The 18043-nt window shown below is 45.4% G+C and overlaps 1 protein-coding gene across 1 annotated transcript in view; it reads left to right on the forward strand.

The window, feature by feature from the left end:
• Window positions 1-1293: 1293 nt before the first annotated feature.
• LOC140378032 (unconventional myosin-XV-like) overlaps window positions 1294-18043 on the forward strand; it is a 130133-nt gene continuing 113383 nt past the window's right edge. Inside the window, exons 1-17 of the mRNA XM_072463662.1 lie at window positions 1294-3563; window positions 3887-3997; window positions 4069-4386; window positions 5368-5565; window positions 6072-6276; window positions 6713-7158; window positions 7519-7601; window positions 8452-8515; window positions 8599-8708; window positions 9849-9923; window positions 10002-10092; window positions 10201-10206; window positions 10291-10394; window positions 12903-12966; window positions 15038-15151; window positions 15406-15567; window positions 15681-15794. Coding sequence (XP_072319763.1) covers window positions 1296-3563; window positions 3887-3997; window positions 4069-4386; window positions 5368-5565; window positions 6072-6276; window positions 6713-7158; window positions 7519-7601; window positions 8452-8515; window positions 8599-8708; window positions 9849-9923; window positions 10002-10092; window positions 10201-10206; window positions 10291-10394; window positions 12903-12966; window positions 15038-15151; window positions 15406-15567; window positions 15681-15794 — 4533 coding nt within the window. The 5' untranslated portion in view covers window positions 1294-1295. The remainder of the gene's footprint in view (window positions 3564-3886; window positions 3998-4068; window positions 4387-5367; window positions 5566-6071; window positions 6277-6712; window positions 7159-7518; window positions 7602-8451; window positions 8516-8598; window positions 8709-9848; window positions 9924-10001; window positions 10093-10200; window positions 10207-10290; window positions 10395-12902; window positions 12967-15037; window positions 15152-15405; window positions 15568-15680; window positions 15795-18043) is intronic.

Raw genomic sequence — 18043 nt, forward strand, 5'->3', positions numbered from 1 at the left:
ATGGTGAAGGCCAAGCTGGGTACTATGATTCTGGGCAGGCCGGTTTTCAAAATCCTTACGCACAGATGCAAATGCAGGCTGGGCTTCCAACAGATTTCCAAATGAACTACAGCCAGGTAGGAAATCCTTACCAAGACATAAGCTCTCAACAGGCTATGGGAATGCCAGGAGGACAAGGTTTTGGATTTCCAGGCCAAGGAATGGACCAGACTCAGGCCCTCTATGGAGATCAATTTGCAAATCAACAAGATCAATTTATGGACAACTCCGGAGGCGTGCAGGGAGGCGAAATCACGTTCCGAGTTCCTAGGCCGCAAGTCCGACTGTTTGGTAAAGAGCGACTAGATGTACCTCTTCCACCACCACCTACTCTTCCTCCAGATCCAGAGTTTGAAGGCATGTCGGAGATACAATATGAAGACCAAATGTCATTTGCACCTGGCCTGGTGCCTGGTGGCATGTTGTCCGTTCCACAAATGGGCCTCCCACAGCAACAGATGATGATGCCTCCGCAGGCTCAGATGATGATGGCTCAACAAGATCAGATCATGATGGCTCAACAAGATCAGATGATGATGGCTCAACAAGATCAGATGATGATGGCTCAACAAGATCAGATGATGATGGCTCAACAAGAACAGATGATGATGGATCAACAAAATCAGATGACGCAGCAACAGCAAGCAGGGATGTTGAACCCACAGGAACAAATGATGCTCCAGGATCAACAGCAGCAGATGGGCATGCCTTCAATGATGCCTTCACCAGCCATGTCGCCTCAAATGATGATGCCACAGCAACAAGCAATGTTCCAAGACCCAGGCATGTCAGCCCAGATGATGCAAGCAATGTCTCCCCAACCACAGATGATGTCGCCCCAACCACAGATGATGTTACCACAGCAGCAGATGATGCCCCAACAAGTCATGTCCCCTCAGCTGCCAATGATGGTGCCACAACCAATGATGTCACCACAGGTAATAACAAGTTGTGTTTATTATCAGAAATAGTACAAAAAGGGAAATATGTAAGAATTTCAAGAAATGTTAAATCACTGCATTATTCATTTCCCATAAAATTCAATAACACATTTATTCACAAGGGACACTTCAAAGTCACACAGGGGGTGTACACAAAATCACATATGCACATACTGAAAGGTGCCTTGCTTTGAATCACGACACAGTTTGGCATTGTTATTTTAAACTTACTGATACTAAATAGCAATAATGCTAAAACGTGTGGGTTATGTTTTGTTTTTTTCTCAGCAAATGATGGCAGACCAGATGATGATGATGTCCCAAGATCAGGGTTATGGACCACCTTCGATCCCCACCCCTTCTGCGATGATCATCAAGCAGGCAGGCATGAGTCCTCTTCCTGCGCGCAGAATGCAGGCTTCCCCCACCCCATCCCGCCGCTCTGTGATGATACCGTCACCTCAGATGCAGCGTCATCCCATGGCCATGCCAGGTTCACCCATGATGCCTCAGAGACAAATGCCTTCTCCACAGCCTTCAATGAGAGGTGGCTTCATGGCGGGTCAAAGGCCACCCTCAGTCATGTCAAGACGGATGTCGCCTCCTCCCTCACCGCGATCATCTCCCCGTGCCCGTCAAAGAATGTCACCTCAGAGATCACCTCCCCCCATGGCTCGACCCCCATCCCCTCCCCACTCTCCACGGGCCTCCATGCGCCGTCGTAGTCCTCCAGGTTCACCCAGAGCCTCAATGCGGCGCCGTTCTCCACCTGGTTCTCCCCGTGCTTCCATGAGGAGACAAAGTCCTCCTCCTGCACCCAGTCCTGCTCGCAGTCCGTTTGCGGGTAGAAAACTTGAACAGGCTCGCCCACATTCTCCAACCCGTAGATCTCCACCCATGTCACCCCAGTTTAGCAGACAGCTTTCTCCATCTCCTTCCCCATCACATCGTAGCATCTCCCCCACCGGACACCGGCCTACTCAGGCATCCCCTTCCCTTTCTCGTCGCTCAACACGTTTGCTCAGGGACCCTACCCCTTTAGCCAGACCTGGGATGGGCGTACCTCTGGGAACTGTGAGACCATCTCCCATGGGGCTCAGAGGACGGCCAGTGCCCCCTCCAACACAGAACGTGCGTCCATTCCGTCCCTCCTCCATCCGTAGTAATCGGTCATCTGTTCTCACCATAGACTCCTCCCTTCACTCTTCTCCTTTTCACTCACCTCCCATGGCACATCGGGGTCCTTTTGTGAGAAGAGAATCTGGTCGCCTTCCCCATCGCCCTGTAGCTAGAGGACGCCCTTTAATGGCTCGTCAGTCCATGAGGAGTATGCCCCCTCCATCTCCTCAGATGTCACTTAAACACATGGGACATCCAGCCTCCCCAAGATTTTCGCCAAGGCTTTCTCCAAGATATTCTCATCCAGCATCCCCGATCATGTCACCACACCCACAGGTTTTTGCTCCAGAACCTCAGATGCCTGGTATGTATGCAGATCCTTACATTGATCAGGCGCAGCAGTATGCGGCTCCTGCTTCCCCCATGATGTCTCGTGCAATGCAAAACCAGGCACTTCAAAATGCTTCTTTTGCAAGTCCTTTTGGATCTTCAATGGTTGATGCTGGTGGGATGGGTGTTGACTATGCAGATCCTTATGCTCAATCTTCCCCTTCACTTTCCGGTGCTATGCAAAACCAGATGATTCGTGACGCATCCTTTCTTTCTCCTTTACAAAGACCAGGTTCACCCTATGAGCAACCTATGGCTCCATCTTCGCCCATGTTGTCAGGGGCTGTGCAGAATCAGGCACTAAGAGATGCATCATATGTTTCCTCAATGTCACCTTACCAGCAACCTATGGCTCCATCTTCGCCCATGTTGTCAGGGGCTATGCAGAATCAGGCACTAAGAGATGCATCATATGTTTCCTCAATGTCACCGTACCAGCAACCTATGGCCCCTTCTTCTCCTGGGCTGTCAGGAGCTCTACAGAACCAAGCCATTCGAGGAGCGTCTTTTGTGTCTCCACTTCAGAGACCTATCTCTCCATATGCCTCAGTGCCTTCCTCCCCAATGCTTTCTGGAGCCATGAGGCATGGGCAGGCCTTAAGAGGGATGGGTTCTTATCAAGTCTCAGGTATGCAGTCACCCTATGGACCCACTGTGGTTGGACCTTATGGTGATATAACTGAACCTGGCCCTGCCCCAATGCTCCACGATGCCCTTCAGAACAGAACAGGTTTACAAGGTGTCTCCACTTTAAGATCTCCAATGATGCAGAGGCAAAACCCCTATGCACCTGCCACTCCCCAGCTTAACAGGGCTTTACAGCAGAACCCCAACCTTCGGCAGGCATCTTTTAACTCACCACTACAACTCAGATCACCATATGCGCCTGCGTCACCCATGCTGGGCTCGGCCTTGCAGAACCGACAGCGAATGCAGTCATCCTACAGACTGCCGGACGGAACCCTTATGTCCCCTTACGCAGACCCACGGACCTCACCAATGCTTGGCAGTGCGTTGCAAAATCAACAACTCAGAGGAGCTTCCTTTACTCTGCCTGATGGATCGATCATACGGGTAAGAGCAAAGAACTGTTTTATTGTTGTCATGTAATATTTTCTAGATATGTGCTCCATGTCAGTGCGACCGTTTTATTTATATTTTTGTCTTCCTTTGGGTATGTTCTTGACGAGAGCAGGTTTAGATCAGATGCTGCTTGCTCTTATGTTTATGTTGAGGTTTAGGTTGCTACTATGTACTAAATGCAACAATCCACAATCATTTATTATCAGACTTTCCTTATTACAAACAATGTATGAGACCCAGAGATTAGATTTTACAAGTGGGTTCAAGCAAGTTTTCTTTGATCTAAATTTGACTCTTTGCTGGTATTTACACAGGACCCACGAAGGCCCGTGTCTCCCAATCTTTCCAGAGCTCTTCAGAACCAGGATCTCAGAGGTGCCTCGTACACTCTCCCTGATGGTACTATTGTTGATCCCAGGCAGCCGGTATGTAATCACGTCGCAGTGTGTCATTCTTTTAAACCATTATAACGATTGATGTTTTCTCTCGTTTGCAGCAGTCGCTTTCCCCAAATCTTGCCAACGCACTGAACAATCCAGCTCTGCGGAGAGCGTCCTACTCTCTTCCTGATGGCACGATTGTGATTGACCCGAACCAACCTAAAAGCCCGAACCTCACATTAGCTCTCAGCAATCCTTACCTCAAAAGTGCCTCGTACACTCTGCCTGATGGAACAATCATCATTGACCCACGGAAGCCTATTTCACCCAACCTGTCTGCTGCACTGCAGAATTCAGCTCTCCGCAATGCCTCATACTCTCTCCCAGATGGCGTCCATGATCCCAATGTACCACTGTCACCAAACCTGGCTAAGGTGAGTGCCAATGCCAAGAGCAGCTTAAATACTTACTGTAAAGGAACTGCTATGCTAAAAACTCTAGTAAAAATAATAGAAAAAGACTAGCTTTACCATTTTTGATGCATTTAGCCTTTGGAGTGGAAGCTGAACGTAAGATTAACTGCAGCGACTGCCAGCAGGGCTAATACAGACTTTGTTTATCATGCATAATCAGCCGTGCTGTGAGGATGACCATCCTTTTTACAGGTGTCACTTGTTTTTATCCACACATGGTAGTATCGATATCTGTACAAATTTTAAAATGGTATCTGGGCAACCCTGGTTAAAAACATTTCCATCCAAGTGCAAAAGCTGCATGCCACAGCTCTACACGTCCTTTTAAGATAAGATAAGATATTCCTTTATTGTCCCACATGGGGAAATTTCATTGGTGCAACGCAGGTAGATCCAGAGGTAGATACAGGAGAACAGATCACTTATAGGAAGTCTGAAGTCTGAAGTCTTTTGCAGCTCTACTCGTGGTGCATGGTTTTAAACAAGGTTGCGTGGTCCTTGTTGTGGACAGTTAGCTGCTTTCATCAGCATAAACTCAAGTCAAAGAATCATGGGGGCTATGAGATGGAGCTTAAGTTATTTACAATTGCAGCAAAAACAGCAGCTAAATAGAAAATAAAGTATACAGGTAAATGAATAGTGGCTAATGTTAACTATCGGCTCTTCATGCTAATAACAGCTTAGAGCCATATGATACACAATAATTAAAAGTAGATATCGGATGCATATTTCAGAAAGCTGTCCTCCCACTCCTCTGGCAAATCTAAAGCTTAGTCTGTCGATTTTGTGTTGGAGTATTTGCGTGGCACGGTTGAACAATTCCATGCTTCCAAGTGCAAATACCTGAGAGACGAGTAAAGCCTAGGAGAGCTGTGTAGAACTGCGATAGTGTAAAAACCCTGAATGAGACCTTCAAAGTTTGGTATGATGTTGTTTTCGTAGGCTCTCAACAACCCGGCCTTGAGAGGAGCCTCTTATCAACTTGCAGACGGCACCTATATTATTGATCCAAACAAACCAAAATCGCCAAACCTCTCAGCCGCTCTGCAGAATCCCTACCTGAAGAGTGCGTCCTACACCCTGCCGGACGGAACCATCATCATCGACCCGCGGAAACCTGTCGGACCTAACCTGTCCAACGTTTGTACCCGACTTTTATTTTTGTCACTGATAGAGAGCGGAATAAGTGTGTTCAGAAGCGGCAGACAGAGACACATCCATGTGCATGACCATGGCTCATGTTCAGCTCCTCCAGAACTCCAGTCTCACTGAGCTGCAGAGGCCAAACGAGCTCTGATTCATGATTGGTGCCAGAGCTGGGCTTTAGGTAGTGACCGTTGATGTCTGAGAAGGGACTTACTGGTTCAGACCCACTAATGTGAGGCTCACTGTTCTGATTGGATAATTGTCTTGAAACACCAAAAAAAAAACAAATGTAGTACAATTCTCCCTGCAAAGTTTTATGGTGCTACTTTGTCCTGTTTTTGAGAAATCTCTGAGAATTGTCATCAGTAAAAGCTATTTGAAAGCTATTTGATTTGAATCTGGGGACACAGCGATCATATTATAAATCATTGTTTGACAAACCCTACCCTCAAGCACAAAAGAAATGTCTTTAAAACGTAGTAAAATAAATGATCTTTCAGGCTCTTCTCAATCAACACCTGCGTAAAGCATCATACCAGGTCCCTGATGGAACCCTGCATATCCCCGGTCAGAAGCCCAACCTGTCGTTCGCCTTGCGGCAGAACCGCTCTCTCCGGACCACAGGCCTGTATCAGCTCTCCGACTCCTCAGGGCTGTCAGGAGTGCCCCAGCCCACTCCTCCTAACCTGGCCAGGGCTATGCAGGTGGACGGAATGCGTGGGATGAAGATGAGGTATGTCAATGTTGTAACAGTAATATTTACAACTCAAATACATTTAGACAGATGTGTTGGCTACATGGTGACAAAAAACTATAAGGCAAAGCATTTTAAATTGTGTAAAACTGAAGCTCAATTTCAAGCGTAACCAATTTTCTCAAAAGGCTTGTTACACTGCGGTGCCCAGATGAACAGTTTGGCTTAATGAGGAAGTATGGGCTTTTCTGTCATCTATTAAAGTGTCCTATTGTTATTCCCATTTATAGGAGATGAACCTTTAATTTAGATCAAGATCATTTCCCTTTCCACAAAACAGGACATTTAACACAAAAAGTCCCTATTTAAACGATTACACTACAGTTTGAAACAAAATATTAGACGATAGTTATTTTGCATCCCCAAACAACACCTGTGATATTAGAAATGATTTGGAATATATCCCACCTCTAATCTACAACAACAATGCACTTTTCTGCAGGTTACCGGACAATTCTCTTCTCACACGCCGGTTCCATAATCCAAGCTTATCCGATGCCATCTCTAACCAGCAGCTCCGCTATGCCTCATATCGAGTGCCACCGGCTCTGTACGGGCAGGACAATCAGTACGCCGCGGTGCCGCCGTACGGGCCGCGTTCGGGCCACTGGGCTCGGAATGCCCGGGGCGGAGGCGAAGGGGGGGAAGATGTGTGGGCAGCCGAGAGGGTCCTTCCACACGGTACGCTTCAGAATCTGTCAAAGTGGTCCATGTACCGTGAAGCGGGCATTTTGGACGGGTACACGCCGACGCTCAGGGCCGACGGGGCCCCCGAAGATGCAGAGTGGGCCCCGGAGAGAGAAAGGATGCCTGGTCAAAGCTGGTATGACAAGGTGTGGACGGGTTCACTACACTGCACAAATTCTACAGTTTGGAAGATGTTTAATTTTTACTTACTTTATTAATTTAATTTAATTTGATTATTTTAAAGTATTTCAATGTATTTTAATTTATTTTATTTACTTTGGTATTTTACTGGTTTCAACCTTTCATTCAGCATTTTATTTATTTTACATTGTTCTTTGTTGTTGTACATTCCACGGGGATCCATCCATCATTTCCATAGTTGGAGCATTTCTTATTTTTTTTATACCATTAAGTAAACTAATTTAAGTAAACACAAGGATTTTGCATATTTTTTCATGTTTGCTTTATTAGTTGTAATATCATATTTGTTTTTTGTTTTCCTTTAGATATACTCCATCCTGACCATGACGACGCCCGGCCACAGGGTCAAGCGCTGGGCTGAAGGGATGGAGGACATGATAGAGCTGCCGTAAGCAACCGACCGTCCACTTTATTTCAATAAGTTATTTCGACTCGCAGCATAAACCTGTTCCAGTTGTACTTCTGTGTTCGTGCTGCAGCAGATTGTCCAAAAAGCCAAATGAGCACTTCAGTTTGAGTCTGGACTGCGATCCTCTAACGAAAAGCAGAAGAGCGCTCTCCAACCTGAACACTCTTTTCCCCCTCAATTTTATTTTATTTATTTATTTCATTTATTTTTATTTATTTTATTTCATTTTTTTTTCAAGGATTTTTTTTCAAGGATTTTTTTTCAAGGATTTTTTTTCAAGGATTTTTTTGTAGAATAATTTTTTAAAAGGTTTTTTTGGAAAGATTTTTTTTGGACAGGACTGCTGAGCGTGAAATGGGGATGAGAGAGAAAGGAGGGCATGCAGCAGCAAACGATACTGCGGCCGGCTGCGGGTGGAGCAGAATCGTTTTTTCACTCGGGGCTGCAACGAGTTCATCGATTAATTGCAACAAATCGATCACTGAAATAATCGTCAAATCATTTAGTGATTGAATAAGTGGTCCACACATCACATGCCACGAGCTGAGAAAAGAAGCTCCATGACTCAAATTGAGCCGCAATTGCACGAAAAGGACACAGATTTAGTGCTCCACCAGCTTGATCCTCAAACAGCGTCACTTCCGCTTCAACCGGATAGAATTTAGACGACTAATCAATTGATCAAAGTGATATTCGGTAGACTAATCAATCAGCAAAACGATCTTTAGTTGAGCCAGCGTTAAAACCCTTTAATGTCACACTAAAGGGTAATTTAATGTCACATTAAAGGGTTGCCTATCACTAATGTTCTTTTCTCTGCTGGTTCCAGGGAGCTGAACGACACCACCATGATCATGAACCTGAAGAAGCGTTTCGACCGGGAGCTCATATATGTACACGCCCCTTACGTCCAGCAGCATTTGCCCCGCCCGCCCCGCCCGCCCCCCGCTGACCGCTTGTGTGCTTTGTCCCGCAGACCTACATCGGCAGCATCCTCATCTCCGTGAACCCGTACCGGCTCATCAACATGTACGGCACGGACGTGGTGCTCCTGTACAGGGGCCGGGGGCTGTGCGACAACCCCCCGTGAGTGCGGCCTCACCCGGGTGCAGGGCGGCGGGGTAGGGCGGCGGGTGCAGGGAGGCGGGTGCAGGGCGGCGGGTGCAGGGCGGCGGCGGGTGCAGGGAGGCGGGTGCAGGGAGGCGGGTGCAGGGCGGCGGGTGCAGGGAGGCAGGTGCAGGGCGGCGGGTGCAGGGAGGCGGGTGGACGGGTGGCGGGTGCAGGGCAGCGGGTGCACTGGAGGCGTAAATGCCAGCACGCTCAGGTGTTGCCGAGCAGCTCCGGTTGCACCGTTGGTCGGTCGCCAGGGGAGAGTTTGGTTATGCATTTCACTGCCACTTCACGTCGACACACTGCACTTGAAGTGAATGAAGTTTCACACCAATGGAGCAGGTATATTGTGGAGAAAACCTTGAAAAATTTGTAAAATATGTTCACACCAGGGACACTCGCTCCATCCCAAGTTCATGCAGAATTTACACAACTTTTTTGACGCTCTAAACATTAATGCAACAAAATAAAGTTGCTCTCATTTATTTGTATTTGTCAAACAAAACAAATGAGTTTTGGCCCAGTGTTTGCTGGGTAATTTGCTAGTGCAATGTCACGCATTTCAAACAGGAAGTGAAATTAAAAACCTAAAAAATTTGCTATTCTGAGATTATAATTTTTAGCTAAATTCAAAATACATTTATCTTCGCTGCATTTCAGTTCAAAGAGTCATGTGACCTGTGGGGGGCGCTTTAAACAGCAGCGAATCCTGTGACGAAGCGCACGTCCAAACATAAAGGATTGGAACACCCTGCACACTTCAGCGGCTCGTCGTGAACGCACAGAAATAAATTAATCTTACTGTTTTCTTTGTGATTTTTACTGATTAAACAAATAATAATTACAAATAAATCATTTTAAACCATTTCCAGTGGCTAAAAGTTAACATTTACTTAATGCGTCACTAGAATTATCCACAGCGATGAGTCATGCTAATGCTAACAACAACTAGCATGCTAACAACAGCGCACAAGCTTCACATTTGTGCGTTTGACCCTAAGACCGGCTTTAACGACACATTTGTTCTGGGATTAGTTTATTCTAACACATGAAAACACATGTAAATTCTCTATAACGTGTGACTCGGGATCTTACGCTGCTGTTTTGCTTCTCCAGCCACATTTTTGCCATTGCTAACTCGTCGTATTCGACCATGATGGATGCCAAAAAGGACCAGTGCATTGTGATCAGGTTTGGCTTTTCCACCGGACGATTTTAACGCCCTCGAACGTTGTCGTCGTTAATGTTCAACGACGTTTCTTTTTCCAGCGGAGAAAGCGGCTCGGGGAAGACGGAGGCGACCAAACTCATCCTGCGTTACTTGACGGCCATTCACCACAAACGCAACGTGACGCAACAGGTACCATGGCGACCGCGAGTCCGTTTGAATCGTTGCCGGGCAAAAGACGCAATGATTTGTCTAATTTTGTGTTGTTTTTTTTGTCCTTTTCCGCGTCTTTCTCATCAGATAGAGGTAAAAGCCCGACGCACGGATCGTAACGTCGTTGTTGTGTTTTTTGCGCGTCGTCACGGTGACACGCTCTTTCTGCTCGATTAGATCCTCGAGGCGACGCCCCTGCTGGAGTCTTTCGGGAACGCCAAAACGGTGCGCAACGACAACTCTTCACGCTTTGGGAAATATACCCAGATCTACTTGGAGGAGTGAGTGACTTTACCAAACTCTAGAAGTCTTAACCCTTTTTGTGTCTGAAGTACTTTCAAATATCACAAACCGGCGTCGCTATGGTATGTCTGATTAGGACCTTTTCTCGTTATTGATATTTAAGTCCACATTTATGCGACTGAAACATGATTAAGGAAGTAAAATGAAGCACAAAGCATTTTATACTCAAATACTATACTTTTTAGTATATAAAACAGTTAAATGTTAGATATGTACCATTCAGTGTGGTTTTCAACGTCTCAAGCCCCTCCCCCTGAGCGTTACCATGGTTAGTGATAAGATTAAACTTCTATTAAGATTAAACTTCTATTAAGATTAAACTTATATTAACCTGTAGCTGTGGCCACTATATTTTATTTTCAACAACTATTAATATTATTTCTTGTAATTAACACATGTTCCTAATTTATATTGCAGATTTACGTTTGAATTAAAAAGCAATTCAAGTTTAGGCTGTGTTTCTATGGCCTAAAAATCCAGTGAAAATCGTCACTGATAATAATAAAAAATATATATAATTAAAATATAAATCTAAAGGTAGATCTACTTTATGACTTCATTCTCAACATATTGAAGCTCAAATTGCTTTTTCTAACACTTTGAAATGGCTGTTACGCCTATTTAAACAAAAATAACAATAACGTACAAACTGTTCATCACTATCTCGTCTCTATACGAACAGAAGTCGAGCTTCTGCAACATTCATTGTTTTAATTAAAGTATTTGGAGGTAAATGTTTTCGCTGACAAATGAGAGTCGAGTTTCGTAGCAACATGAGTCGTTGTCCAGAACACGAGTCGGACGAGGTTTCGGGTTGAGCCGCCGTTAGTCATTAGTTTCCACAAATGCACAAACAGAGGTGATGTCATAGCTGCAGGACAGGGGGCAGTGTAACGCTCACACATGTAACAGCAGCACAAACATGTGATGTCATAGCTGCAGGACAGGGGGCAGTGTAACGCTCATACATGTAACAGCAGCACAAACATGTGATGTCATAGCTGCAGGACAGGGGGCAGTGTAACGCTCATACATGTAACAGCAGCACAAACATGTGATGTCATAGCTGCAGGACAGGGGGCAGTGTAACGCTCACACATGTAACAGCAGCACAAACATGTGATGTCATAGCTGCAGGACAGGGGGCAGTGTAACGCTCATACATGTAACAGCAGCACAAACATGTGATGTCATAGCTGCAGGACAGGGGGCAGTGTAACGCTCACACATGTAACAGCAGCACAAACATGTGATGTCATAGCTGCAGGACAGGGGGCAGTGTAACGCTCATACATGTAACAGCAGCACAAACATGTGATGTCATAGCTGCAGGACAGGGGGCAGTGTAACGCTCATACATGTAACAGCAGCACAAACATGTGATGTCATAGCTGCAGGACAGGGGGCAGTGTAACGCTCACACATGTAACAGCAGCACAAACATGTGATGTCATAGCTGCAGAAGCACAAACCGTCCTCTCTGGACTTTGTGATAAACAATCAAACGCCAATTATTCACAGATTTGAGTCTGGAGCCAAATAGTGAGGTTTCGACGGATTTTTACGATTTTCCAATTTTGATCTATACCAGTCGTACATATGAATTATAGTTTTACACCAATTGAGCAGGTATTTGTGGAGAAAACGTTGAAATAGATCTGTAGAACATGACAGGAAGTGACATCACACCAGAGACAGGAAGTGACATCACACTAGGGACACTCATTCCAGTCAACGTTTATGCAGAATTTACACAAATAAACAACTTTTTTGACTCTAAACAATAATTCAACAAAATAAAGTCGCTGTCATTAAAAACATTGACTTGAGATGAGTTTTTTCCCAGTGTTTGCTGGGTAATTCCAAGTGTGATGTCATCAATCACAAACAGGAAGTGAAGTTATAAACCTAAAAAATGTGCTATTCCGTGCAAGAATCTTTTTGCAAAATCAAAATATATCGATCTTAGCGGCATTTTAGCCGTTTTAGCCATTTAGAGTGGTCCGACCAGTAGGGGGCGCTTTAAAAGAAGTGAACGTGCCCTTTGTGCCGTTAGATGTAGCCGTCTGACCGTGGTCTGTGGGCGTGGCATCACCATCTTTACTGTGAAAATACTTTAATGCAGAAGAGATCGTTTTCTGATGAGAATTCGATCTTCTTACTCAAAATGACCCGTCCGACTGAATATTTTCTGCGGTGTGATAATTACGTCAAACGTGTACAAAGCAGTGGACGTTTAGTCTCCAGGAGCTTCACGTTGATAAAACCGTATTCGCCCATCGACATTTTGACAAAGGTCATTTCCACAGACTTCTGAAATGACCACCGGTTCAGTCGTACGTTGTTTGCTCTTTGTGATGCCCGCGCTGGCCACGCTGTCCCACTAACACTGATATTTGAGTATCCTTGTCGCCGCGGGAACAGTGGGGCTCATTACGGATGCATGAGCCGGTACTTAACTGTGTGACCCGTTTGTGCCGTCCCAGGGGCGTGATCAGTGGTGCCATAACGTCCCAGTACCTGCTGGAGAAGTCCCGCATAGTCTTCCAGGTGAGTCCGGAGAAGCGCCGGGGGAGGGGGAAGGCCCGATCCCGACGCCTCGCGCTCCGTCGCCGGGACCGGTTATGATGCTCCGGCTGTTTGGTCCGGTGCAGGAGGCGCTGGGACGTCCCACAAATGAACTACAAGAATTATAGCAGATCATCGTTATAAACTGGAGAAGTGATAAGCCCCGCCTCTTCATAGTGATAAGCCCCGCCTCTTCATAGTGATAAACCCCGCCTCTTCATAGTGATAAGCCCCGCCTCTTCATAGTGATAAGCCCCGCCTCTTCATGGTGATAAGCCCCGCCTCTTCATGGTGATAAGCTCCGCCTCTTCATAGTGATAAGCCCCGCCTCTTCATAGTGATAAGCCCCGCCTCTTCATAGTGATAAGCCCCGCCTCTTCATGGTGATAAGCCCCGCCTCTTCATGGTGATAAGCTCCGCCTCTTCATAGTGATAAGCCCTGCCTCTTCATAGTGATAAGCCTCGCCTTTTCATAGTGATAAGCCCGCCTCTTCGTAGTGATAAGCCCCGCCTCTTCATAGTGATAAACCCCACCTTTTCCTAGTGATAAGCCCCGCCTCTTCATAGTGATAAGCTCGCCTCTTCATAGTGATAAGCCCCGCCTCTTCATAGTGATAAACCCCACCTTTTCCTAGTGATAAGCCCCGCCTCTTCATAGTGATAAGCTCGCCTCTTCATAGTGATAAGCCCCGCCTCTTCATAGTGATAAGTGCTAGTGACTTTGAATTTCTAATGACGTTTGTTGGAGCAAAGGCCCTTCATCGCTGCTTGCTGGTGTAACCGGCTCTTCTGATGACAGATGCTTTACCAGGGCCCTCTCACCGCTGTGATGTCACTGTGATGTCACTGTGATGTCACTCATGATGTCACTCATGATGTCACTCATGATGTAACACATGATGTCACTCATGATGTCACACATGATGTCACTCATGATGTCACTCATGATGTCACACATGATGTCACTCATGATGTCACACATGATGTCACTCATGGTGTCACTCATGATGTCACACATGATGTCACTCATGATGTCACACATGATGTCACTCATGATGTCACACATGATGTCACTCATGGTGTCACTCATGATGTCACACATGATGTCACTCATGATGTCACACATAATGTCACTCATGATGTCACTCATGATGTCACTCATGATGTCACACATGATGTCACTCATGATGTCACTCATGATGTCACACATGATGTCACACATGATGTCACTCATGATGTCACACATGATGTCACTCATGTCACTCATGATGTCACACATGATGTCACACATGATGTCACTCATGATGTCACACATGATGTCACTCATGATGTCACTCATGATGTCACACATGATGTCACTCATGATGTCACACATGATGTCACTCATGATGTCACACATGATGTCACTCATGATGTCACTCATGATGTCACTCATGATGTCACACATGATGTCACTCATGATGTCACACATGATGTCACTCATGATGTCACTCATGATGTCACACATGATGTCACTCATGATGTCACTCATGATGTCACACATGATGTCACTCATGATGTCACTCATGATGTCACACATGATGTCACACATGATGTCACTCATGATGTCACACATGATGTCACTCATGTCACTCATGATGTCACACATGATGTCACTCATGATGTCACTCATGATGTCACTCATGATGTCACACATGATGTCACTCATGATGTCACACATGATGTCACTCATGATGTCACTCATGTCTTCTCACTGTTTGATTCACAGTTGTCACTTTTGTTTGTTTGGTTCCATCATCAAAGAGAATGTAATTCTGTGGACTGGACCAAAGCCTTTTATAGCCATAGATGAGCCGACTTCTGAAGCCACTTTAGGCCATAATAGAACAAATGTTGTTTTCTACTTAGGCTTACTTTAATATGACTTTGTTACAGCAAAACCTAAACTCTGTAACATTACATCGTAACACGTTCATCAGTACCGAAAGGCGTGTGACCGGGCGTGTCTTTGGTGCACGTTAAACACACGCCACGAGTCATGTTTGATTGACAGGCCAAATCCGAGAGGAACTACCACATCTTCTATGAAATGCTGGCCGGTCTTCCGTCCGAAGAGAAGAGCCCGCTGTATCTGCAGGAGCCCGAGACCTACTACTATCTCAACCAGGTGCGCACTCATCGTTAGCACTCATCGTTAGCACTCATCGTTAGCACTCATCGTTAAATAAGATAAGATAAGATAATCCTTTATTGTCCACACATGGGGAAATTTCATTGTTGCAACACAGGTAGATACAGAGGAAAAGGACAGATAACTTGTAGGAAGTTAGCACTCATCGTTAGCACTCATCGTTAGCACTCATCGTTGAGCGTAAATCTGAGTTGACAATGGCGCTTTTGTCTGCTCGGACCGTGATCCAGGGAGGAGAGTGCTCCATCGCGGGTAAGGACGACGCCGAGGACTTCAGGCGCCTGCTGGGGGCCATGGACATCCTGTGCTTCACCCCCGAGGAGCAGAGCGCCATCTACAGGATCCTGTCGTCAGTGCTCCACCTGGGGAACGTCTTCTTCCAGCCACACCAGGTCGCTCTCTCCACATGTTCTTCACGTTATGTCGCGTCCATCCAGCTTCTAAACATCACTGTCAGACGTACGGGGCGTAACGAATGGTGTTTTGTGGGTGTGGCCCCGTGCAGGTGGAGGGGCAGGAGGTGGCCTCGGTGGTGAGCGCGCAGGAGATCAGGGTCATCGCCGAGCTGCTGCACGTGTCTCCAGAAGCTCTGCAGAAGTCTGTCACCTTCAAAATGACCGTAAGGCGATGACCAAACTAGCACGCTAACACGCTAGCACGCTAACACGCTAGCACGCTAGAACACTAGCTTTGACCAGGACGTAAACGATCTGAGAATGCTGAAAAATGTTTTTGTTTTATTAGGTTGAACAGTAGTAGTAGTAGTAGTAGTAGTAGTAGCTTGAACATTGTTCCGTAGTAGTAGTAGTAGTAGTAGTATATAGTAGTAGTAGTAGTAGTGGCTTAAACATTGCCTAGTTGTAGTTGTAGTTGTAGTTGTAGTTGTAGTTGTAGTTGTAGTAGTAGTAGTAGTAGTAGTAGTTGTAGTAGTAGTAGATTAAACCTTGCGGTACTAGTACTACCACTAGTAGTTGTAGTATTTGTTGTAGTAGTAGTAGTAGTAGTAGTAATAGTAGTATTAGCTTAAACATTGCGCAGTAGTAGTAGTAGTAGTAGTAGTAGTAGTAGTAATTGCTGCTGTTGTTATTGTTCTTGTTGTTGCTGTTGTTGTTCTTGTTGTTCTTGTTGCTGTTGTTGTTGTTGTTGTTGTTGTTGTTGTTGTTGTTGGCAAAGTCTAAAAAACATCCAAGCTCAAATCCAAAACTTCTACAATCGAATCAAAATTGCTCCACTGCAATTATTTAAGTGACATCATTAGTTAGATGACATCATTAGTTAGATGACATCGTTATTTAGGTGACATCATTTCCTGTCTCACGAAGAAGAAGAAGAAGAAGAAGAAGAAGAAGAAGAAGAAGAAGAAGAAGAAGAAGAAGAAGAAGAAGAAGAAGAAGAAGAAGAAGAAGAAGAAGAAGAAGAAGAAGAAGAAGAAGAAGAAGAAGAAGAAGAAGAAGAAGAAGAAGAAGAAGAAGAAGAAGAAGAAGAAGAAGAAGAAGAAGAAGAAGAAGAAGAAGAAGAAGAAGAAGAAGAAGAAGAAGAAGAAGAAGAAGAAGAAGAAGAAGAAGAAGAAGAAGAAGAAGAAGAAGAAGAAGAAGAAGAAGAAGAAGAAGAAGAAGAAGAAGAAGAAGAAGAAGAAGAAGAAGAAGAAGAAGAAGAAGAAGAAGAAGAGTTTGGACCTGAAATGTGTCTTCTTCTTGTGATGTTTAGGAGGAATCGCGACACTTGTTTACATTGTCCTTACTTTCACATTGTCCTCACGTTTAGGGATCATCTCAAAATGAGTTGAAGCTGAAAAGACTTTTTTTCGTCTCTCTCTGGACCCCCTCCCCCCCAAAAGACTTTGTCTGGCTTCACATAAAATTTTACGCGTTGATAAAACGATAGTAGCTTGATAGACCTGCTCACCTCTAGTGAACATCCCTGAACATCCTTTGGTAAGTTTATATTTAGAAGTTATGAACTCTGCAAATAATGTCACCTGTCGCGCATGTTTGTTTACTCAATCCACATGTTCCACAGGCCCTTGGGGCCCTAGGGGCCCTACGGCACATCCCATTCAACCGAAACTGTGACATGACCACATTGAGATGAGAGAGTGAGAAACAAATGTTTCTTGTCAAAACCTGTAATTGTCACTTGCCTGTGTTTAGACCTTAGACATGTCAGAATGACAGAAGCAGAACACGCCCTTTTGGCTCAGTGAGAATCTCACGTCTTCTGTGATTGGCCGAAACCTCATGCAGGTTTATTTTGTTTCCTTCTTCCGGTCAGTGCGTAGCACGTTACCAGAGCAAAATCTCTTGATCATTTGCTGCGCCGCATCTTGCCGCAAAAAAGCTTTTCCAACTTTTCAGCACCAGCCTCGTTGGCGACGGCGACGCCCGCTCGCCGTGCTCCGCACACGCACTCGCCGCCTAATGTTGGCCTAATGCTCGTTGCTGTGAGAGTTTTTTAGCATTTCAAAACAATTACTGCCACAACGATGTATTGAAGCTTCAAAGCAACAAAAAGACGAAATGTAGGTTCAACCCCCCTTCAACCCATTTTGAGATGATCCCTTACATTGTCCTTACGTTCACATTGTCCTCACGTTCACATTGTCCTCACGTTTACATTGTCCTCACGTTCACATTGTCCTCACGTTCACATTGTCCTCACGTTCACATTGTCCTCACGTTCACATTGTCCTCACGTTTACATTGTCCTCACGTTCACATTGTCCTCATGTTCACATTGTCCTCACGTTCACATTGTCTTCACGTTTACATTATCCTCACGTTCACATTGTCCTCACGTTCACATTGTCCTCACGTTCACATTGTCCTCACGTTCACATTGTCCAGTGGATAACCGTTCCTGCTTGTCACA

The sequence above is a fragment of the Eucyclogobius newberryi genome, unplaced genomic scaffold, assembly GCF_026437365.1.
Source record: "Eucyclogobius newberryi isolate DKJ021-1_F unplaced genomic scaffold, fEucNew1.0.hap1 SCAF_4, whole genome shotgun sequence".
Taxonomy (NCBI): Eukaryota; Metazoa; Chordata; class Actinopteri; order Gobiiformes; family Gobiidae; genus Eucyclogobius; species Eucyclogobius newberryi.